Source organism: Bubalus kerabau, chromosome 1, assembly GCF_029407905.1.
Source record: "Bubalus kerabau isolate K-KA32 ecotype Philippines breed swamp buffalo chromosome 1, PCC_UOA_SB_1v2, whole genome shotgun sequence".
Taxonomy (NCBI): Eukaryota; Metazoa; Chordata; class Mammalia; order Artiodactyla; family Bovidae; genus Bubalus; species Bubalus kerabau.
This window is the reverse complement of record NC_073624.1, coordinates 131,513,431-131,537,838: the sequence shown is the minus strand read 5'-3', so window position 1 is coordinate 131,537,838 and position 24,408 is coordinate 131,513,431. Positions and strand designations below refer to the sequence as shown.

At 42.5% G+C, this 24,408-nt stretch overlaps 1 protein-coding gene across 3 annotated transcripts in view; it reads left to right on the top strand.

Annotated features, from left to right (window-relative positions):
- Positions 1-6,217: 6,217 nt before the first annotated feature.
- B3GALNT2 (beta-1,3-N-acetylgalactosaminyltransferase 2) overlaps positions 6,218-24,408 on the top strand; it is a 66,253-nt gene continuing 48,062 nt past the window's right edge. Inside the window, exons 1-2 of one of the 3 annotated variants that reach the window (XM_055588725.1) lie at positions 6,218-6,517; positions 18,940-19,087. In XM_055588725.1, the coding sequence (XP_055444700.1) occupies positions 6,406-6,517; positions 18,940-19,087 (260 nt within the window). In that variant the 5' untranslated portion in view covers positions 6,218-6,405. Of the gene's footprint in view, positions 6,518-7,084; positions 7,718-17,111; positions 17,303-18,939; positions 19,088-24,408 lie in introns of those variants that run through there. The other 2 variants (XM_055588741.1, XM_055588733.1) reach the window with 2 other exon arrangements.

Sequence of the window (24,408 nt, the reverse complement as noted above, 5' to 3'; positions counted from 1 at the left end):
TCCCTTTGTATCTCTAAATTTCTTGAAGCGATCTCTAGTCTTTCCCATTCTGTCGTTTTCCTCTATTTCTTTGCATTGATCGCTGAGGAAGACTTTCTTATCTCTCCTGGCTATTCTTTAGAACTCTGCATTCAGATGCTTATATCTTTCCTTTTCTCCTTTGCTTTTCGCTTCTCTTTTTTTCACAGCTATTTGTAAGTCCTCCCCAGACAGCCATTTTGCTTTTTTGCATTTCTTTTCCATGGGGATGGTCTTGATCCCTGTCTCCTGTACAATGTCACGAACTTCCGTCCATAGTTCATCAGGCACTCTATCTATCAGATCTAGTCCCTTAAATCTATTCCTTACTTCCATGAATAATCATAAGGAATTTGACTTAGGTCATACCTGAATGGTCTAGTGGTTTTCCCTACTTTCTTCAATTTAAGTCTGAATTTGGCAATAAGGATTTTATGATCTGAGCCACAGTCAGCTCCTGGTCTTGTTTTTGCTGACTGTATAGCGCTTCTCCATCTTTGGCTGCAAAGAATATAATCAATCTGATTTCAGTGTTGACCATCTGGTGGTGTCCATGTGTAGAGTCTTCTCTTGTGTTGGAAGAAGGTGTTTGCTATGACCAGTGCGTTCTCTTGGCAAAACTCTATTAGCCTTTGCCCTGCTTCATTCCGTATTCCAAGGCCAAATTTGCCTGTTACCCCAGGTGTTTCTTGACTTCCTACTTTTGCATTCCAGTCCCCTATAATGAAAAGGACATCTTTTTGGGGTGTTAGTTCTAAAAGGTCTTGTAGGTCTTCATGGAACCATTCAACTTCAGCTTCTTCAGCATTACTGGTTGGGGCGTAGACTTGGATTACTGTGATATTGAATGGTTTGCCTTGGAAATGAACAGAGATCATTCTGTCGTTTTTGAGATTGCATCCAAGTACTGCATTTCTGACTCTTTTGTTGACCATGATGGGTACTCCATTTCTTCTAAGGGATTCCTGCCCACAGGAGTAGATACAATGGTCATCTGAGTTAAATTCACCCATTCCAGTCCATTTGAGTTTGCTGATTCCTAAAATGTCGAGATTCACTCTTGCCATCTCCTTTCTGACCACTTCCAATTTGCCTTGATTCATGAACCTAACATTCCAGGTTCCTATGCAATATTGCTCTTTACAGCATCGGACCTTGCTTCTATCACCAGTCACATCCACAGCTGGATGTTGTTTTTGCTTTGGCTCCATCCCTTCATTCTTTCTGGAGTTATTTCTCCACTGATCTCCAGTAGCATATTGGGCACCTACTGACCTGGGGAGTTCCTCTTTCAGTATCCTATCATTTTGCCTTTTCATACTGTTCATGGGGTTCTCAAGGCAAGAATACTGAAGTGGTTTGCCATTCCCTTCTCCAGTGGACCACATTCTGTCAGACCTCTCTACCATGCCCGCCCATCTTGGGTGGCCCCACATGGCATGGCTTAGTTTCACTGAGTTAGACAAGGCTGTGGTCCGTGTGATTAGATTGACTAGTTTCCTGTGAGTATGGTTTCAGTGCGTCTGCCCTCTGATGCCCTCTCGCAACACCTACCGTCTTACTTGATTTATTGATTCCTCCCTTTAATGCTCACTAATTCTGAACAGCTGTTTAAATACTGCTATTTAATACTGCAATCCGCCCCATTTCAGTCCCACATTCCCAATTTCCTGTCCCTGTTCTACTTTTCATATTTTCTGTAGTGCATGCTGGTAAAATGTATTTCTTGATTATAGTCTGTCTTCTGCCCCCTGCCCCCACCATCACAGAACAGGAAACTTTGTTTTTGTTCATACATTTATCGCAAGTGCCTACAAAAATGCCTGGCACATAGTAGGTGCTAAGTAAGTATTTGACAAATTAATAGATCTACCTAAATTTGGGATTATACCTCTTTTGGGGTTAGCTCATTATAATTCTTTAATCACACGATGAAAATTTTAGGATTTTAAGAGAGGCATTTTACTGCCTTTCTGAAGATAAAAAAGCAGGATGCCCTTAGTAACAACCAATTGTTACTTTCTGACAATTTCCTTAATTAAAATATAGAAAGCAGGTCAGCATAGTGGGGACTCTTGGTGGTTTAGTGGTTAGGACTCTGCACATCCACTGCAGGGGGCACAGGTTCAATCCCTGGTCTGGGAACTAAGATTCCATGGGTTGTGAGGAGCGACAAAAAAAAAAAAATTCTAGACAATACATTGTCTCCTTCCTTATTCTGGGACAAGGGCACACTGATATTGGTGACATATATCTGGGAGCCACAATGATCACACCCTACTAATTCCATGTTTCCCACAAGGATGACAAATTGTTTTTTCTTGTCTTCAGGGCTTTTAGGGGCCATGAAGAGTATGTCGGCGTCCTAAAGCCTGGAGAATCCTGTGAACAGAGGAGCCTGGCAGACTACACTCCTTAGGGTTGCAAAGAGTCAGACACGACTGAGTAACATACACACACATAAAGACTCCCCAGACTGTTTAGAATTAGAGTGTGTGTGTGTGTGTGTGTGTTCAGTTGGGTGCAACTCTTTACAACCCCAAGAACTGTAGCCTGCCAGGCTCCTCTGTCCATGGAATTTTCCAGGCAAGAATATGGAGCAGGTTGCCATTTCCTCCTCCAAGGGATCTTCCTGACCCAGTGATTGAACCCATGTCTCTTGCATCTACTGCATTGGCAGGCAGATTCATCACTGCATGACTTTAGAAACAGTAGTGTTTCTCAAATTTGCATAGTATATTGCAGTAGCCTGCATCTAAGGTGACCCTGTGGAAAATTCTTAAAAGAGATGGGAATACTAGACCACCTTACCTGTCTCTTGAGATACTTGTATGCAGGGTAAGAAGCAACAGTTAGAACCAGACATGGAACAATGGACCGGTTCAAAATTGGGAAAGGAGTACGTCAAGGCTGTATATTGTCATCCTGCTTGTTTAACTTACATGCAGAGTACATCATGCAAAATGCTGGACTGGATGATTCACAAGCTGTAACCAAGATTGCCAGGAGAAATATCAACAACCTCAGATATGTAGATATTACCACTCTAATGGCAGAAGGCGAAGAGAAATTAAAGAACCTCTTGATGAGGGTAAAGGAGAGTGAAAAAGCTGACTTAAAACTCAACATTCAGAAAACGAAGATCATGGCATTCTTGTCTCACCACTTCGTGGCAAATAGATGGAGAAAAAGTGGAAACAGTGATAGATTTTATTTTCTTGGGCTCCAAAATCACTGGAGATGGTGAACACAGCCATGAAATTAAAAGTCACTTGCTCCTTGGAAAAAAGCTATGACAAAACTAGACAGCATATTAAGAAGCTAAGAAGCAGAGATATCACTTTGCCAACAAAGATCCATATAGTCAAAACCTAGCACATACATGCCCACTTGGTTTTTCCAGTAGTTATGTACAGAATGTGAGAGTTGGACCATAAAGAAGGCTGAGTGCCGAAGAATTGATGCTTTCAAACTAATGGTGCTGGAGAAGACTCTTGAGAGTCCCTTGGACAGCAAGAAGATAAATCAGTCAATCCTAAAGGCAATCAACCCTGAATATTCACTGGAAGGACTGATGCTGAAGCTGAAGCTCCAATACTTTGACTACCTGATGTGAAGAACTGACTCATTGGAAAAGACCCTGATGCTGGGAAAGACTGAGGGCAAGAGGGGAAGAGGGTGATAGAGGATGAGATGGTTGGATGGCATCATTGACTCAATGGACATGAATTTGAGCAAACTCTGGGAGATAGTGAAGGACAGGGAAGTCTGGCATGCTACAGTTCATGGGGTTGCAAAGAGTCAGAGACAACTTAGCAACCAAACAACAACAACAAAGGTGACCCCCAATCATCCTTGCCTCCTGGTCTCCACACTCTTATGTGGTCCCTCCCACAGTGAGTCAAGGCTGGTCTGTGTGACCAATAGAATCTTGCACAAGTGACCATGCATGTCTTCCAGCACTCATCCTAAAAGGCTCTGTGCCATCTACACTGGTCTCTCAGGTCTCCAGCTCTTAGGAAGCAAGCTGCCATGGTGTGAAGACTCTGAGGCAGCTCGTTGGAAAGACCCACTTAGAAAGGTCAAAAGAGAGCACCAACTTGCCAGGCATGGAAGTGAGCCACCCAGGAAGTGGGTTCTCCAACACCAGTCAAGCCTTCAGATGACCACAGCCCCGGCTGACCTCTGCCTGCAACTTTATGGGAGATCCTGAAGCAAAATTTAGTTCCTCAATTCCTGACCCACAGAAACTGTGAGGCATAATAAATGACTGTTATCATTTTCAGAGTTTTAGAGTAATTTGTTAGGTAGCAAGAGATAACTAGTGAAGTGAAAGTCGCTCAGTCGTGTCCAACTCTTTGCGACCCCATGGACTATATATACACTCCATGGAATTCTCCAGGCCAGAATACTGGAGTGGGTAGCTCTCACCTTCTCCAGGGGATCTTCCAACCCAGGGATCCAACCCAGGTCTCCCTCACTGCAGGCTGATTCTTTACCAGCTGAGTCACAAGGAAAGCCCAAGAATACTGGAATGGGTAGCCTATCCCTTCTCCAGTGAATCTTCCTGACCCAGGAATCGAACTGGGTCTCCTGCATTGCAGACAGATTCTTTACCAACTGAGCTATCAGGGAAGCCCTTAACAAATAGAGATATAATAAAAAGAGACAACTAACAAATATACAAGTTCCTTTAAGATGAAAAAATTACTTCTGACCCTACATTAATTAAATTATTTTTATTTTACTTAAATAGTACAAACATACAGTATAAACTCCTTAGGCTTATAGCTTTTATACAACAATTAAAACACATTTTAAACGTAATACAGACCATATTACAAACCAGTCAAATAAAAAGCAATTTTAATTGCTGAAGTTAAACTGCCACTCAGTGAGACTATGGTGCTGACGGTGCCTAAGACCTCTTCTCCTGGCCTGTTCAGTGACTTGAATAAATTACCCTTTATCCCTTAAGCCTGTTTGAGTGGATTTTCTGTGGCTTTCAACCAAGGCTTTTTCCAACAATATATTGGGTTGGCCAAAATGTTCCTTTGGTTAGTGAGCATGTTTAATAGAGTCCTTGGTAGAAATGAAAAACGCGTCTTTTATTTTTACTTAAACAGAAATTTTTGGTCAACCCCGTGGTTATTTTCTGTTTCCACAATTTGGGAAACCTTAAATAATCGGAACACCATAAGCTAGGCGCTCGTTTTCACCCTCTCCGTCTTAACATTGGTACCCTGACCATCTCGCCCCTTCACTCACTGCCTCAACCACGGCACTCGTGCGTTTGACCAGAGGCGAGCCGGAGGGGCCAAGTCCTCAGGCCGATGGGCAGCACTTCGTCCCTAAGGAGCGCTGCAGGGGTCCTGCGCACAGGGGTCTTGGAGCCCGTGTTGTCCCGGCGCACGTACTGCAGCAGGTGTGCCTGCATCTCGTTCTACTTGCAAGTTCCCAGAGCCAGTTGGAAACCGGGGCACGTGGAATTTTACCCTCGATTGGACCGTCACTGTCGTACTCCACAATTGAACTCCTAGGCGCGATCTTAGTCATCGGAGTTCCTAGAGGACAGGACAGGGTAAAGAGCCGGGTACACGTTGCACCAGGACTAATACTGGATGATTCACAGCTGAAGGCAACTGGGCTGCCTCGCCCCGATCTCTGCGCCAAGGAGACGTCAGCAAGATCCCATCGCCCACACAAGACTAGCGTTCGGCAGAAGGAAGCCCTGTGTGATTTAAAGGAAGAGTACTCCTTTCCATCGCCCTTACACCTTAGGCTGTCAGCACACTTCACCTCAGCTGTGTTTCCCTCTCTGGGTAAAGGCGGTCCCGGAGTCCTGGGTGGCCCGGCACTACCTCGGCTTGGCCATCAGGGGGCAGTAGGCCTCGAGGAAGGTTGCGCATGCTCAATGTAGGGCCTCGCGCTTCGCCTTTGCGACCGCCGAGTGACGGAAGCGAGTTCTTGGGATTATGGGAAATATGGTTTCTCAGCCCCGGGATGATTGGTCTACTCCTTGCTTGAGCCCAGGGCGGGACTTCAACTCCCGGCTACCTGGTGGGAGCGGGAGGGGATGCGAGAGAAGGGGGCGGGGCAAGAGAGAGAAAAGGTGGGCGGGGCTGGGGGAAGGCCCAGCGAAGTGGGCGGGGCTCCGGCCGGCTGATCCTCCACCGCCCGCGGTCGGAGGAACGTGAGTCGCGGGCCCTGGAGCCGAGAGGAACCTAGACGGCAGCGGGCGCGAGGGCGGGTGTCCCCGGAGTGGTCGTGAGGGAGTTGGCCGCTGCCCCTGGGCCTCCCGACTTGCAAGTCCCCTCTCTCTCCACCGGGACGCGGGAGAGCCCTGCGCGCGGCGGGGGCGCGAGGTGGAGCCGGCGGGGGCGGCCAATGCGAAACTGGCTGGTGCTGCTGTGCCCGTGTGTGCTCGGGGCCGCGCTGCACCTCTGGCTGCGGCTGCGCTCCCCGCCGCCCTCCCGCGCCTCGGGGGCTGGCCCGGCAGGTGAGGACCTGGGGCCGGGCCGGGCGGCCCCGAGGCGGGGAGGCCGGCTCCGAGACTCCTGGCGGCCTCCTCCGCGGGTCCCGGACTGGGGGGAGGGCGGCCCGACGCGAAGTTCCGCAGATGAAACAAATAACCCTCTTTATCCGCGGGGCGTTAACATCGGGCAAACTTGAGGGCGCTTCCCACCTCCCCGCGTTTCTCAATGGCCACAAGGCTGGTGCACGCGACCGCAGGTCCTCCGGCTGTCCCCAGGCCTGGCCGGGAGCAAAGCCCCGTGGGTCCTTCTGCCCTGAGCGGCAGCTGCTCAGCCCAGCGCAGGGCTACCAGGTTGCTTTTTTCCTGCCCAAGTTGTTGGTCTTACTCGGTCAAGACTTTGAGGTCTTCGGGCCAGGGATCAAGTTTGTGCGTGTTTTAAAAGGTGGCTGGGTTTTGCTTTTAAGGAATAAGTTTGCTTTAAGAAGGTACTGTACTTTGTATTTTTTGAAAACTCTGATGTAAGTCTGTTGAACAAATTTAGGCATGAAGTAGGGAATGGCTCCGAGTGGAGTTGCTCCTGGGAGTTTCCTTTGCAAAGCCTGCTAATGAAACATACACGAAAGTACCGAGTTCTTTACCTATGTTAACCGTTTGCTCTAAAAGTTATTCTTTCGTGGGAAAACCTTTGTTCATGTTCGCTTCACAGCCTGATAAATAGAATGCTTTGCCCACAGCACAGTGGATTTGCTGTTAATGAATTCCACCGCTCCTAAGACTTAAGGTTTCTTTTTTTTCTTGTCTTCTTTTTTAAGGGCTTGCCCTAGGACATATTATTTAAAGAAGCCTGGAAGGCTGTTGTAAAGATGAGATAATAGTCGTTTTGGTTTTTAACTCCATTGGGAATTTTTTTCTTACCACTTTTCCCCAAGACAGTTGTTTGCTTGTGCAGTATTTTTAAGGATTAGAATTGAATATTTGCAATCCTGAGATGGCTCTGTGCCTTAACTTAGAAGTAGAAAGTATAGAAACTAATTTGGCAATCCTCAAAGCAGTCTCATTGTTATAATTGGAGTTCTTTATTCTGGTAACACTCTCTTAAAATCCTTTTCTCTTAGACAAGCTACAAGCTCTTTGAAAAGACTATTTGTGTGACCTGAATAGAATTAAGATCCTATTTAAATGATTTAATGAAAGTGCAGCATTTCAGGACATTTAACTTAACAGGTTAGGATTTTGGTTTTGTTTTATTTTTTTAGACTTTTGTAAATGGACCTGAGGAAAGAGTGCTATATATATATAGAGAGAGAGAGCACTATATATATAGATGTGTGTGTGTGTGTATATATATATATATATAATGCTCTGTAAGATTCATTGTGTTTGTATTTTACAAGTTGTTTTTTTGGTTTGATGAGTGAGCTCTACTGGAATTTACTTTTAGAGTGTACTTAGGATATTTATGACCTAAATATCTTTTAGGGTCCATAAACAAGCAAAAACCCTGTTTTCTTTTAGATGATAGCCATTCTGACAAGTGTGGAGTGATATCTCATTGTGATTTTGATTTGCAGTTCCCTAATGATTAGGGACAGTGTTCTTGCCTGGAGAATCCCAGGGACGGGGGAGCCTGGTGGGCTGCCGTTTATGGGGTCGTGCAGAGTTGGGCACGACTGAAGCGACTTAGCAGCAGCAGCAGCAATGATTTAGGGATGTTGAGCATCTTTTCATGTGCCTATTGGCCATCTGCATTTCCTCTTTGGAAAAGTGTCTCCAGTTCTTCTGCCCATCTTTTAATTGGGTTGTTTTTTGATGGTGAATTATATGAGCTGTTTATATATGTTGAATGTCAATCACTCATTGGTCACAACATTTGTAAATATTTTCTCCTATTTGGTAGATTGGCTTTTTGTTTCTGTCAGTGGTTTCCTTTGGTATGCAAAAGCTTTTAAGTTTAACTAGATCCCATTTGTTTATTTCTGCTTTTATTTCCTTTAGGAGATGGGTCCAAAAACATTGCTGTGATTTATGGCAAAGAGTGTTCTTCCTGTTTTTTCCTCAAAGAGTTTTATAGTATCTAATCTTACATTAAATTATATGTAAGATTATATACTGTGGTGTTGGAGAAGTCTCTTGAGATCCCTTGGACTGCAAGGAGATCCAACCAGTTAATCCTAAAGGAAATCAGTCCTGAATTTCATTGGAAGGACTGATGTTGAAGCTGAAACTCCAATACTTTGGCCACCTGCTAGGAAGAACTGACTCATTTGAAAAGACCCTGATGCTGGGAAAGATTAAGGGTGGGAGGAAAAGGGGATGACAGAGGATGAGATGGTTGGATGGCATCTCCAACTCGATGGACATGAGTTTGAGTAAGCTCGGGGAGTTGGTGATGGACAGGGAAGCCTGGCGTGCTGCAGCCCGTGGGGTACAAAGAGTCACACACACGATTGAGCGACTGAACTGAACTGAATCTTATATTGGGTCTTAAATCCATTCTGAGTTTATTTTTGTTTATGATGTTAGAGAATGTTCTAATTTGGTTCTTTTACATGTAGCTGTGCGATTTTTCCCAGCACCACTTACTGAAGAGATTTTTTTCCCATTGTCTCATCTTGCCTCCTTTGTCATAGATTAATGGACCATAAGCGTGTGTGTTTATTTCTGGGCTCTCTGTTCCCACTGATGTGTGTGTCTGTTTTTGTCCCACTACCATACTATTTTGATGATTGTAGCTTTGTAGTGTAGTCTGAAGTCAGGGAGCCTAATTCCTCCAGCTCTGTTCTTCGTTCTTAAGATTGTTTTGGCTATTTGGGGTCTTTGGTGTTAAAAATTATTTGCTCCAGTTCTGTAAGTTTTACGGCTTCACATCCAACCCTCTTGATGCTTGTCTTTGTTCCTGGAGCTAGTCCCACCGTGCTCGCATTTTCTCATAGTGCTCCCAGCTCCCAGCCCCAATGGCAGCCCTTTGCCCTGAGTTTGCACTGGGTCTCTTTTGTGGTACCTTCCACTCAAGTAGCCAGTCTTCCCTGGACCACTCTTGGGGGTGAGGGAGTTCCCCCTTCCTATTTTTTTTTTTAAATTCCTGTGGGCTCACCTCGAAGTATTAAAAGTAACTTTGTAAACAACTTTTTTCTTTTTCAGAGTTAAGTTTCCCCCCTCCATTAGTTTTGATGGTGCCTTATCTGCCGTCTTGTGAGACCAGGCTAGGTTAAGGAAATTAGGAAGGAGACCTTGGAAAGGGTCTCACAGCTCTCAGTGAGGAGTTCAGTACTAGTGTGTAAGTTAACTTTGACTTTAAATGGATATTGTACATCCAGTCAAATGGTAAATAGAGTATTTTAATCTAAGTGAAACCTTGGAGAGTCCTAACTGTTCCTTTTGCACTTCTGGTACTTTTGAAACTGAAAACAAAAGAAGCATCTCAATTGCTAAAATTTCCCACAAATCCTTTTCTCATTGTGTTGTCACCAGTTCAAACTAAAACATTTGAGCATTTTTACATTTCAGCCCTTATCCCTTAAGCCTAAAGTGAGAGAGAAAACCCAAAAGTTTGTTAGTATTCATCCCTGGTATTTACATTTTAAGTTTCGTTTTAGTTCTTTTTTCTGCCTCTTTGTCTTCAGTTTCATTAAGTCATGGCAGTATTTTTCAAAAGGGAGGTATATCTCCCCTGAATATTAAAAAAGGCTCTCTAACTTGCAGCTGACTCTGCAGATATTTGAGAGCTGCTTCACTGCCAACTCCTGTTGTAGGTGTGGAATTTAAGCAGTAATCAAGATAATGTCCCTGCCCTCATGCAGTTTACAATTTTGAAGGGAAGACAGAACATAGGAAAGTAATTATTAAATGTCATAGGGGAGAGTGATGAGTGTGGTGGCAAAAATAAAGCAGCGTAAGAGGACAGAGAATGGTGTGCTGCTGTGTTACGTAGAGCGATCAGGGGAGGTCGTTTGAGGCCGCAGTTGGGCAGGAGCCTGAGTGCACCGAGTCAGGTGGGTTAGTGCTTGGTGCTGTTCTAAGGTGGGGCTTTCTAGGTGGTGCTGGTGGTAAAAAACCCGCCTGCCTATGCAGTAGACTTAAGCAGCGCGGGTTTGATCCCTGGGTCGGGAAGGTTCCCTGGAGGAGAGGACGACAACCCACTCCAGTGTTCTTGCCTGGGGAATCTGTGGAGCCTGGCGGGCTGCAGTCCATAGGGCCGCAAAGAGTCAGACCCGACTGAAGCGACTTAGCACACGGGCACGCTGTTTTAATGACCTTGAACAGGTGAAACCTGGTCAGAGAGAACAGCTGATGAAGAGCAAGCAGCTCTTCTATTGTGAAATCCCACACACCTAGGGTGAGGAGAGGACCGTGGAGGCATAGACAGCCATTTGAGCTGGAGAGTAACAATACAGGATTCCTCAGTTTTAACTTACTGCTTTTGGGTTGTGCCTTAGCAGGAATTAATTTAGCAGTTAACTTAGAAAAATGATGTGACAAAAGAAGTCTTTTCTCTCTAGGATATTTGGGAAGAAGGAAACCAAGACAGGAAAGAAGCATAGCCATTCAACAAATCCTTAGAGCACTGGGTTTTTAGTTTCAGCTCTCAAGGTATTCATAGTTTGTTAAATGGAAACTGACATGGGGCAAGTAGAAGGTCAAAGACAAATTGAGCTTGCTTAGCAGTTTCGCCGAGGGCTGGTTCATCTGAAATGATCCCTAAATGCTAAACTTGTCTCAGCACTTCTGTTGTTTCCTTATTTATAAGATGATAACCTCATAGGGTTATTGTGAAGATTCTGTTAATAAAACACCCAGAACAGTGCCTGATTCATGGTGAACACTTCGTGAATGTTAGAGAGGAATGGTGGTTTGATGGAGGCTAATGCCCATGCTAGTGAGATGTTTTTTATTGGCATCTGAAATTGGTGAGAACGTGCTGCTGGTGTGTATAATGATTGTTCTAATCAGCAGATCTGTGGTGAACTTACATGTTTTCTTCATTTTCTAGGTTTCTGCCTATCTGTGGTTGATGTCATCTGAGAGCAATCACATAAGAGTGGAAATTTCAGTCTCAGTTTTAAGGATCTGTGAGCTTATTTTGAACACTCAGTTCTGAATTCTACCTCCACTGGTCTTTAATAAAATTTTGAATGTCAACTTTCAGTGCAGAGGCTAGCAGATTGCCAGACTCTCAGGGTGTACTACATACTAAAGAAGAGAAATGATCATTGCTTTTGGGGAGCTTGTGTGTAGTTTTAATGATTCTTGACATTATGAAGATTTGTTTATTGCTATATGTTTGCCATCTAAAGCAGTGAATGTAGGAAGTGCTCAGTAATTTAAAGGAATGGATCAAGAGGATAAAACTGGCAAAGTATGAATGGATTTGTCATTCATATACCATCCATTCACATTCCATGATTTAAATTTTTTACTTAAGTAAAACAAGCTTCTTATAGAAAAATTTGAAATTAGTTAAAAAAAAAAAGAAAGAAAATGATCAATACTGGGCAGTTTTTGAATGTACATACATAAAACATGTTTGGGGAATTATTTAGTATTAAAAGATTTTTGATATGTATATTCAGAAAAGTGCACATAAATGTAAACTTGATGTAATTTCACAAACTCAGTTTGTTGTTCAGTTGCTCAGTTGTGTCTGACTTTGCAACCTCATGGACTGCAGCATGTCAGGCTTCCCTGTCCTTCACCATCTCCTGGAGCTTGCTCAAACTCAGGTCCTTCGAGTTGGTGATATCATCCAGCCATCTCGTCCTCTGTTGTCCCTTCTCCTGCCTTCAATCTTTCCCAGCACCAAGGTCTTTTCCAGTGAGTCGGCTCTTTGCATCAGGTGGCTGATGTATTGGCGCTGCATCATCAGTCCTTCCAGTGAATATTCAGGAGTGATTTCCTTTAGGATGCGCTGGTTTGATCTTGCAGATCTGCAAGAGAGCCTCAAGAGTCTTCTCCAACACCACAGTTCAAAAGCATCAGTTCTTCAGTGCTCAGCCTTCTTTATGGTCCAGCTCTGACATCCATACATGACTACTGGAAAAACCATAACTTTACTAGATGAGCCTTTGTCGACAAAGTAATGTCTCTGCTTTTTATTATGCTTTCTAGGTTTGTCATAGCTTTTCTTCCAAGGAGCAAGTGTCTTTTAATTTCATGACTGCAGTCACCATCTGCATTGATTTTGGAGCCCAGAAAAATAAAGTCAGCCGCTGTTTTCACTGTTTCCCCATCTATTTGTCATGAAGTGATGGGACCAGATGCCATGATCTTCATTTTCTGAATGCTGAGCTTAAGCCAACTTTTTCACTCTCCTCTTTCACTTTCATCAAGAGGCTTTTTAGTTCCTCTTCACTTTCTGCCATAAGGGTGGTGTCATCTGCATATCTGAGGTTATTGATATTTCTCCTGCCAATCTTGATTCCAGCTTGTGCTTCATCCAGCCCAGCATTTTGCATGATGTACTCTGCATATAAGTAAACAGGGTGATAATATACAGCCTTGACGTACTCTTTTCCCAGACTGTAACCAGTTCGTTGTTCTGTGTCCATTTCTAATACAAACTGAATACACCCAGTTAATCAGCACCCAAATTAAAGACAGGAAAACTGCCAACACCTTAGAAGCTTCCTTTGTGCTCCCATGGCCAGGAGTGGTAACAGGATCCTAATCTTTAATGCAGAGATTTGCCGGCTTTATGTGCTTTATGTAAATAGAATCATATAGTACATAGGGCTTCCCTGGTGGCTAAGGTGGTAAAGACTTTGCCTTCAGTGCAGGGGCCTTGGGTTTGATTCCTGGGTCAGGAAGACCCCCTGGAGAAGGAAGTGGCTCCAGTAGGAAGGAAATTCCCACTCCAGTATTCTTGCCTGGAGCATTCCATGGACAGAGGAGCCTGGCGGGCTACAGTCAGGGAGTCACAGAGAGCTGGACACAGCTGTGACTAACACACTCTATGTACATAGATCTCATAACCTGCTTCTTTTCATAAGATGTAGAACAATGTTTAATGATTTGTTTAAAGCATAATGTCGGTGGCTGTGTAGTATCCTGGCATATGCATACACCATAATTTATTTAACTAGTGCCTTGTTCATTGTATTCATGTAGTTTGCAGTTTTTCATTATTAAGAAACGACTCTGTGATGAATAGAGGTCTTTTAATGCATCACCGGTTATTTCTTTAAAATGTATTTTTAGCTAAGGACAAAAGTTACAGAATTCTGAGGTATTTGATGTGTCATGGGGAAATTTCCTGCAGAATACTATACCGGAGTACATTCCTGTCAGCAGCATAGGAGAGTAGCCTTTTCCTGGTAACAACTGCCTGTATCAAAATATCCATCATTAGGGCATTGTCATTTAAGAAGATATTTGTCAGTTTGGATGTAAGAGAAAACTCGTGTCATTGCTGTCATTCAAACTTGGCTTCCAGTGACGTTGAACTGTTTTTCGCAGATTTGTTGGCTCTTTACATTTCTTTTTCTGTGAATTATCTTTTTTTGCCCATGTTTACTTTTTAGTTGGGTTGGGTTGTGTTTTTTTGCCCCCAGTTTTCAGACATGAGAATTGAACAAGCTGCCCTATGCTTGGAACACTGAGCAGAGGTGATGAAAAATGCAGAAGGGGACTGGGAAGTTGGGCTGCGTTCTTACACAGCATCCACTTGGAGGGGTTTGTGTGTGTGTTTAATCTTGGTTGCGCCATGCAGCCTGCCGGGATACTGGTTTCCTGACTAGATGTCAAACCTGGGCGACCGCAGTTAAAGCGCTGAATCCTTACCCCGAGGCCACCAGGCAGCTGTCTCCTTGGAGTTTTATACTGTGTAACACAGTATTCACAGATGCGTTGCGCTGATCTACATTGGTGGTATGTGGTAGAAGAAACCACAGGCTTTTCTTTAAATTGGGGTATAATTGACTAACAAGCCTCAGTTCAGTTGTGCAGCTGAATGATTTGATACATGTATATATCCTGAAATATATATAGCTAACCATAATATATTTAGTTAACATCTGTCACCACGCATAATCACAGTTTTCTTTTTCCTGTGATGAGAACTTTGAAGACCTACTCTGTTTAGCAACATTTAAATACAATGCAGTTTTGTTTTGCTTTTTTTGGCCCTGCTTGTGGAATCTGTTTTCTGACCAGGGATTGACCCCAAGGCCCCAGCAGTGAAAGCCTGGACTCCTAACCACTAGGCCACCAGGCAACTCTCTACAATACAGTATTATTAACTGTTGTCATCGTGCTGTATTTACAGCCCCGGAACTTACTTATTTTATAACTGGAAGTTTGTACCTTTTACCGTTTTGCCTACCCCCATCCTCTGGTGAACACCAATCTGTTCTCTATGAATTTGGTGTTTTGTTTTATTAGTCTGTCTTTGTCTGACTTGCTTCACTTAGCATAATGCCCGCAGGGTCTTGAGTGTTGCTGCAAATGGCAAGATTTCCTTCTTTTTTGTGGCTGAGTAACATTCCATTGTGTGTAAAGAATACATTTTCTTCATTCACCTATCAGTGGACACTTAGGTTGCTTCTGTATCTTGACTATAGAAAACAATGCTGCAGTGAGCATCCCCATGTTCACTATCATGCCTATCATCTCCATTCTTGTCTTTTCTAGTGGAAGTTTTCATTTCCTTCAGATAAATGTCCAGAAGTGGTTTTGCTGGATCGAATGGGAGTTCTGTCTTTAATTTTTTGAGGAACCACCACGCTGTTTTTCATAGTGGCTGCATCAACTTACATTCCCACCAACAGTGCACGAGAGTTCCCTCTTCCCTACATCCTCTCCAACATTTATTATTTCTTACCTTTTTGATAATAGCCATGCCAGGAGGTGTGGTAAGATTTCATTGTGGTTTTGATTGGCATTTCCCTGATGATGAGTGATTTTGAGCACCGTTCACATAGCTGACAGCAGGCTGTATGTCTTCTTTGGAGAAATGTCTATTCAGATCCTCTGCCCAGTTTTAACTAGGATTCTGTGGGGTTTTGCTATTGAGTTGTATGAGTTCGTGATGTGTTTTGCATATTAATCAGATATGATTTGTAAGTATCTTCTGTTCAGTTGGTTGCCTGTTCACTTTTTGTTGATGGTGTCCTTTGCCGTGCAGGAGCTTTTTAGGATGAGGTAGTCTCGTTTATTTTGGTTTTTGTTGTCTTTGCTTTTAGTGTCATATCTAAAAAAATTATTGCAAAGACCACCATCAAGGAGCTTACTTGCCTGTGTTTTCTTATAGGACTTTTATGGTCCTACATTCAAGTTTTTAATCCATTTTGAGTTGATTTTTGGGTATAGTGGTCAGTTAGTGGTTCCGTTTCATTCCTTTGCATGTGGCTGTCCAGTTTTCCCATATCATTTGTTTAAGAGACTGTCCTTTCCTTGTTGTGTATTCTTGGCTCCTTTGTTGTAATTGAATGGACCATATATGTGTGGGTTTATTTCTGGGCTCTCGATTATGTTCCATTGATCTGTGCGTCTGTTTTAATGCCAGTACTGTACTGATTACCGTAGCTTTATAATATGGTTTGAAACCAGGCAGTATGGTGTTTCCAGCTTTGTTCTTCTTTCCCTAGATTGCTTTGGCTATTCAAGGTCTTTGTGGTTCCATACAAATTTTAGGATTTTTTTTTCTGTTTCTGTGAAAAATGTCCTTGAAATTTTAATAGAGATTGCACTGAATCTGTTGATTGCTTTAGCTAGTATGGACATCTTAACAATATTAATGCTTCTGATCCATTAGCATGGGATATCTTTTGTTTTTATGTTTTGCAGTTGATTTCATCAATATCTTATACTTTTCAGTGTACAGATCTTTTGCCACCTTGGTTAAGTTTATTCCTAGGTATTTTATTCTTTTTGATACAATTAAAATTGGGATTGTTTTCTTAATTTCTCTTTCTGATAGTTTGATATTGTATAGAAATACAGTTGACTTTCGTATATTATATATCCTGTAATCTTACTGAATTTATTAGTTCTAACAGAGTTTTTCGTTTGAGTCTTTAGAAAACTGTTTTCCTGGAAGTAGAAGTTCTCTAAAGGCAAAAATCTGTCATGTACTTCTCTTCCGCAAGAAAAAGAGAAATGTATGTGAAGTTACACAGTTCAATAGAAGCAACTTAGACATGGATTAGAAGCAGAGAGGATTGGCAGTGGCAGAGAGAGGTGAAATAAGATCAAAAAGTACTTTACAGCAGTAATCCGTGAGATTTTCACGTACCACATGGTTATCTTCGTGTCTGTTTATTTATTTTTAGAAAAATCTCAAGAGGTCTGGGTGAAACCATTAGGATACCCTTATAGGTCCAAGTGAAAGATAAGAAACTGAGTTGATGCTTCGGCTAGAATTAATGTTGAGAAAGAGAGATCAGAGAACAATTTTAAGGAGATTTTGTGATCAAGAAAAGGTTGAATTATGTCTCATGTAATCCATCTATAAAAGATCTATTTTGATTACTGATCCAAAATAAGGTAGTGGCGTTTGGCATTTAAAGAGATGTTTCAGTTATGTTGAAATTTTTGTGCAGCAGCTTTGTTTTCTCATGATGTCAATAACTGAGGCATTTGGGATACATTTAAATTTTCCTCTAATCTTTTAAAGCTTTTTAATCTTTTGAGAAGACATTTTGAAACAGATGAAATAGAGCATCGGAAGACTTTTTGGTGTCAGTCTTCTCTGATGAGGAAGCTGAGGCCCAAGGATTTGAATAGCTTCTTACTGATACTGCGGCAGCATGTCAGCTCTACGGTCAGTCAGTTATGTGTGGATGACTGCATTTGCCTCACTGCTGTCCATAAAATGTACTTACTACCAGTATTTCTCTGATAAAGGAGGAGGAGGGAGTGGGTTGTCATTGCTAATTTTACATAAGCATTTAAATCATTGTCCCTTGAAGAAATAACATAGTTTTGTTGTCTTTTGAATAACTAGATCCTATGGGATATAAAAACATTGTGTTTAATGTAGTAACACTCTCCGGCCTTCAGTGATTTATTTTTGGAAACATTTTGGATGAGTTTTCACCACTGGAGAAAGATGAAATGGGATCCCTAATCAGAGCTATGTATAGGCTTGTAGCTTACAAGCTTTGAAACTGCTGATGATAAAAAGGACAAAATATCTTTCTATCTTTTTCTGAGGACAGATTTTTCAAATGTAATCTTGCCCATTAAATGACAATAGAAAATGAGTCATAAATATGACAGTAAAAATAATGACTTGTCACTTGGTTTTTTTTTTTTTTTCAAACTAGAAATGTTTCAGGAACTTCCCTGGCAGTCCATTGGTTAGGACTCCAGACTTCCATTGCGGGGGTTGTGGGTTCAGTCCTTGGTCAAGGAAGATCCCATTTGCTGTGTGGTGCAGCCAAAAAGTAAAAGAAAAAAAGAAATGTTATTTCCCCTCTTTAGACTAAGTGATAAATGTTTGCTGCTTGTAGAATTTATTGGCATAAATAAGGGTTCTGATTCTTTTCAGCATGGTAGTCCTTCAGCTTTATATCCCAGACTTAGTAACCAATATTAATGTGCGGCTTCCCCTTTGAAAGCAAATTTGTTGTTGTTAGTTGCTTGATTGCCTGCTGTTTGCCTGGTACCAAACCAGGACCTTTATACACATTATCTTGTTTAATTTTTACAACAACTCTATGAGAAGTATTATTACACCCATTTCTACTTAAGGAAACTAAAGCTTAAGAAGTTAAATAACTTTTATAGCTAAAGAGCCAGGATTCTGACTATAGCTTAATTGGCTCTTGCTGCTCACTGCTGTGCAGTTTATGCCACATTGACCTTCTGAACTGATTCTCATGAGAAACATCTCACTTGTTTTTAAGAATTGACATGCATGCTGTGCTGCGCTTAGGTGCTCAGTCGTGTCTGACTCTTCTGTGATCCCATAGACTGTAGCCCACCAGCTCCTCTGTCCATGGGAATTCTCCAGGCAAGAATACTGGAGTAGGTTGTTATTCCCTCCTCCTGGGGATCTTCTGAACCCATGGATGGAACCTGGGTCTCCTGCATTGCAGGCGGATTCTTTACCAGCTGAGCCACCAGGGAAGCGCATGAATACTGAGAGTGTGTAGCCTATCCCTTCTCCAGGGGATCTTCCTGACCCAGGGATTGAACTGGGGTCTCCTGCATTGCAGGCAGATTCTTTACCAGCTGAGCCCAGGGAAGCCCTACATACGTACTTTGTGAGCACAAATACATATATAGGTGTGGAAACAAAACGGCTACACCAAAATGTTAGTAGTGGATATCTCTTGTTGGTAAGTTTATGAGTGCTTTAAAATTTTTTTTCTTTGTATTTATTTGTCTTTTTTTTTTTTTTTACAAGCATCAACATATATTATTTTGTAATAAACGTTTGTATGCTACATATTGGACTTAACAGTAATTGAGACGTGACATTTCAGCTTATTGTTGCTTATTTCTAGATCAGTTGGCCTTATTTCCCCAGTGGAAACCTAATCACTATGACGTGGTGGTTGGTGTGCTGTCAGCCCGCAATAACCATCAGCTTCGCAATGTGATAAGAAGCACCTGGCTGAAGCATTTGCTACAACATCCAGCACTAAGTCAACGGTAGGTTCCTTGAGTTCACACCTTGCCTGCCATATTGAGTGAGTGTTCTGAAAAACCTCTTCTTGGATAGTCAGAGCTATTAATTCAGATATGTGGCCTCTTTTTCCCAGGAGAGAGGACTATCTCATTTTGCTTTTTCTCCATGTAGTTGAGCCCCAAAAGTAAACTTAACCAAGATTTTAAGCCAAAAGATAGTTGGAGAGGAGTATATTCCATATTCAGAGGTTCACATACCTAGTTTTTATAGATACCTAGTTTGGTTGGTTTGTTTGCTTTTTCTTCATTGGCTTTTGGGTTTTTTTTGCTTTTATTTAGAAGAATGGTCCTTAAAAGGTTCTGTTCCAGAGTAGTTTTCTACTAGATGGATTTGTGTCTAAATATGCTTTTGACTGACTTCACAGAGAGACACTTAGTTTATTTCTGTTCTGTGGTGGTTTTTAGTTGTGTGTGGTCTACAATTTGTATAGTTTGCCGTCCTCTTTTTTTCTCAGCCACCCTTCCAGACTTGAGCTTTGATAGCATGTCACATGTTGTTGTGATTTTTTTTTTTAATTTGACTTTGTATTGGAGTACAGTTGATTTATCTGTTTTTTTTTTAATACTTATTTGGCTGTTGGGTCTTAGTTGCATTACGCGGGATTTTTTGTTGCAATGTGCAGGTTTTTGCGTTGTGGCGCACAGGCTTAGTTTAGTTGCCCCATGGCGTGCGGGATATTAGTTCCCCAACCAGGCATCGAACCTGAGTCCCTTCCAATGCAAGGCAGATTCTTGGACCACTGGACCGTCAGGGAAGTACCAGCATGTCATGTGTTGGCATTAGATGGCTCAGTTATCGGTTAAGGAGCCCAAGGTCTTAGTCTTCTCAAGAAAAGCAGCCTCTGAAGATTATGCAGTGAGGGGCTAGTGAAAGAGAGGCAGAGAAGTGTGGACTTGTAGTTGTGTGAAGATTCTTCTGTGCTTGTGTGAAGTCACTGAGAAGCAGAGAAGGCCCTCAGGATCGTATACAGCTGGCATGCTTGTGACTGAGTAGCTATACGAGGGAACTGTGGTTGTGAATTTTCTCATCACCAGTAGTGAAATTTATAGATTTCCTATCTTACTCATAGCAGCTTCCATTCCTTTTCAAGACGGGTTTCTCTAGTTCATGATCGAAATGATGATAGAAGGGCCTCGGGATCATCACTGCTATAGAACCACCTTGAAAACCTGCACTTCTGATTGCCTTTCCCAGCTCGGAAAATAATGACCCTCTCTCCCAGTTGCTCAGACCAAAAACTTGGGTGTTTGTCTTGTGAATGGAGGAGTAAGTCGCCCTTGTGGGGTCTTGAAGGATCATTGCAATGCAGCAGTGGAAATTACACTGGGAATTTCCTGAGGCATAGGAGATTAAAGGATTTATTATGCTCACAGGTCTAAGAGAAAGAGGTCCAACACCGCAGTGCTGGGGACCGAGTAGGAGGAGCATCCAGGGAACGGACTCAGCCGAGCAGGTGGGGAGCCGAGAGAGGGAAGACCCAACAGCAGGTGCCTTTATTTGGGGTCAGAGAGGAAAGTACAAGCAGAAGGTGTGAGGGCATTTCATTGCTGTGTTTGAATGTCACTAGGTCACTGTCGGGGTAGGCGGTGGCAAGAGGGCAAACCTGTGGCAGGACCAGCCTCATCACCCACGTGTACCTGGTCATCTGGGCAGGATGCTCACAGCCTGTTGGGGGGAATGTCAAAGCATCAGAAAAATAGGTTTTTGCAATTCATAGTACAGTGTTATCTTTATCCACAACCAGTCTACCAGCATATCTTCTCAGTGTTTCCTTTCCATCGGATCTGGAATCCAGCCTCTCCCCACCTGCATCACTACCGTCAGAACCACCACACTGCTTCAGGCCACCATCACCCCTCACCTAGATTATTGCAGGAGCCTCTGTGTCTGAACTTTCTGCTTCCACCTTTGATCCCTTGTTTTATTTTCCATACTGTAACTAGAATGATCCTTTTAAAAATAGTCAAATTATGCCAATTTTCTGCTCATACACCTCCACTAACTTCTCTTCTTGCTCAGAGTGAAGTCCCAGGTCTTTTTTGTGGCCTTTGGCCTTACCTGCATCTACTCCCCCTGCACTGGCCACCTTGAATACCTTCAGTGTGCTCCTGCCTCAGGGCCTTTGCACTTGCCATTCCCTGCCTGTGCCCCTGTTCCACGCATGTCCTCATGGCTCACTTCCTCACTGTCTTCAGGCCTCTGCTTAGATATCACCTTCGCAAGCAGTGCCATGTTAAATAGTACCATTCCAACTCTGTCTTCTCTTACTGGACTTATTTTTTTTATGATATGTATCACAAGCTAGCATGTTTATTATACTTAGTTGTATATTTACAAATTTTGTCTTTCCCCACAAACTGTGTTTTATGAGAATAGGGGCTTCAGCTTTTTTCACTGGTATATTTCCAGCACCTGGAACCTAACTTGGCAGAGTAAGACACTCAACAACTATTGGGGGGATGATTGAGAGCTACATATAATGAGTAGAATTAACATTCAGTCTCTCATCGATAGTTTATTTGCTGTCATAGCATTAGGGCTTTAAATTAAGTAAGCTTGGTGATTTGTTTTATTAAAATGATGGGATATCTATGTAAAAATAGATATTAGCTAAATACTTTTTCCTGGGGCAGAGTAATTTTGTGGACCTAGTAAGACTAAGGTAGCTTAAATTCTGTAAATATCTGCAATAATTTAACATATTTGTTCATTTCTGTTTGTACTTTTATTCTAAACAGCTATATTCTAGTTTGTAAAAAGTATTCTGGCATAATTGGCTGTTAATAAAAGAAAGCCTTTGCATTTCTGTGGTTATGGCTTACTTTCAAGTCTTGTATTTCACTGAAGGAGCCAGACTCCACATACATTTCAAGGACTCTATTTAATTAAAAACCTTTGTAGTGAAGCTGTAAGTTGTCAGTTTCTCAAGTGTTTATTATCCTTTGTGCAGGTGGTATGCTATGTATAGATAAATCCAGTACAGCCTGAGTCTTTATGGGGGCTTGGAGTTTAGTAGAAGGAAATAGATGTAGTAGTGTAATAAAATGTTATGTGTGCTGTGATATCGGAGAAGGCAATGGTACCCCACTCCAGTACTCTTGCCTGGAAAATCCCATGGATGGAGGAGCCTGGTGGGCTGCAGTCAATGGGGTAGCGAAGAGTCCGACACGACTGAGCAACTTCACTTTCACTTTTCACATTCATGCATTGGAGAAGGAAATGGCAACCCACTCCAGTGTTCTTGCCTGGAGAATCCCAGGGACAGGGGAGCCTGGTGGCTGCCCTCTATGGGGTTGCACAGAGTCGGACATGACTGAAGCGACTTAGCAGCAGCAGCAGCAGGAACCAGACAGTGTGTTGAGAGCTCAGGGGGTGGGTGAGACCCATTTAGACAAGGACTGCTAAGGGCTGAGCTAAAGTGGTGACTTTTTAAGAAAATAAGGCTACTGAACGTAGAAAGAGAAAGAGAATGCTAGAATATTTGCTAGCTTTCTAACTTGGAGAATAGTGAAATCATCCATCGAGACAAAAAGTGCTAGATGAGAAGAGCAGGTTTCATGAGAAAGGAGCTCAGTTATAGATTTGTTGAGTTTGAGGTACCTGCAGTCAGGGGTGTGATGTTAAATGTTTATCCACTGGCTATCTGAAGAAAAGCATGCTTATTTGTATGTATATGTTTGTTATAAACTTTATTGATACAAAGGCTGTGTAGTATATAATTGACAGAAACTAATGTTTATAAAAGTCTCGGACTTCATATAGCCAGTTGATTCTCAGAGTGTTTTCATCATTTGCCAGACTTTTGTATCTATAACCGGCTTGTTGCTGCAGTTGACGAGAGTATAATTCTGAGATGAGTATTTAAAGGTAAACTAAGATGCCAGCCGTGGCGCGTGACAGGGCGCTGAGTCAGGGCAGGGAGCGAGCTCTTTGCTGAATCAGATCATAGGTTTTGAACAATGGAAGAGTATTTCCTCAGTTTTTTGTGCTATTCACTGTGGAATGGCCACAATTTTTTTGTGTGTGTGGTTTTTTTTTTTTTTTTTTAAGGCTTTTATTTTATTTTGGAGGATGAGATGGTTGGATGACATCGGCTCAATAGACATGAGTTTGAGCAAGCTCCGGGAGTTGGTGATGGACAGGGAAGCCTGGTGTGCTTTAGTCCATGAGGTTGCAAAGAGTTGGACATGACTGAGCAACTGAACTGAATCTTTATTGGGAGACTAGTTGATTTACAATGTAGTATTACTTTCTGCTATACAGCAAAGTGAATCAGTTATATGTGTATCCACAAGTTTTAAGTTTAATCTGAATTACTAACATTTTCTCCATCACTTTACGTCTGGACAGTCAACAGAACAATAAATCCAGCCTTTATTTGTAGTGCTTGCTCATTTCCATGGTGTAAGTATTACCACTGTGGCCAATTTCAAGCTACATATGTCTCTAGACACAGACTTGGGGAAGATCAGCAGTGGCACAGCATCGTAATATCCCCACCCACAGGTACAGCAGATACACATAACCTCAGGAGCAGAGATGATAGTGAAATAATTAAGACAGGATGAATCTGAGCATTTGTATCATTTGTTCTTAATATAATGCATTTAATTGTAAGCTTATATAATTTAATTTTTAATAAAATCTGTGCTTAATAACCAGCTCACAAAATTCTTGAAAATTTTATAGTCGGCCCTCATGGCACAATGGGAGCAGGCTGTAGGACATAGCTGTTTGTGGGCCGTCTAGCTGAAAATATACGATGAATTTGTGAATCTTTTCCTTAGAAGATGGGTCCAAGCCAGAGATGCTAATTCAGGAATCACTCCCAAGCTGGTTGAAGCCTTAGGAATAAATATTGTCCAGGGAGGGACTTCCGTGGTGGTCCAGTGGTTAAGACTTTACGCTTCCACTGCAGAGGGCTTGGGTTTGATCCCTGGTCAGGGAATTAAGATCCCAAATGCTGTGTGACGAGGCCAGAAAAAAATGTCCAAAGAGAGCAAGGGAAAAGAGTGAGTTGAGTGAGAAGTGATCCAAGGGCAAAGCCCAGGGGTGATGTCCACTCAGTGGACAGGCTGGGCCGGAAGAGCTTGGAGCCACCGAGCAGGGCCACGTGAAAAAGGAAGAGAGCTTTCTAAGGAGAACTGCACCCTCCAGGCTCAGGAAAGCCAAGTAGGGAAGGGTAAGGAGTGTTGATCAAGCAGCAGATCGGTAGTTATATTCGTAGTAGACATCTCTGTGGGCGTGGTGGGTACTGAAACTAAAATTTTGTGGTATAAAATGA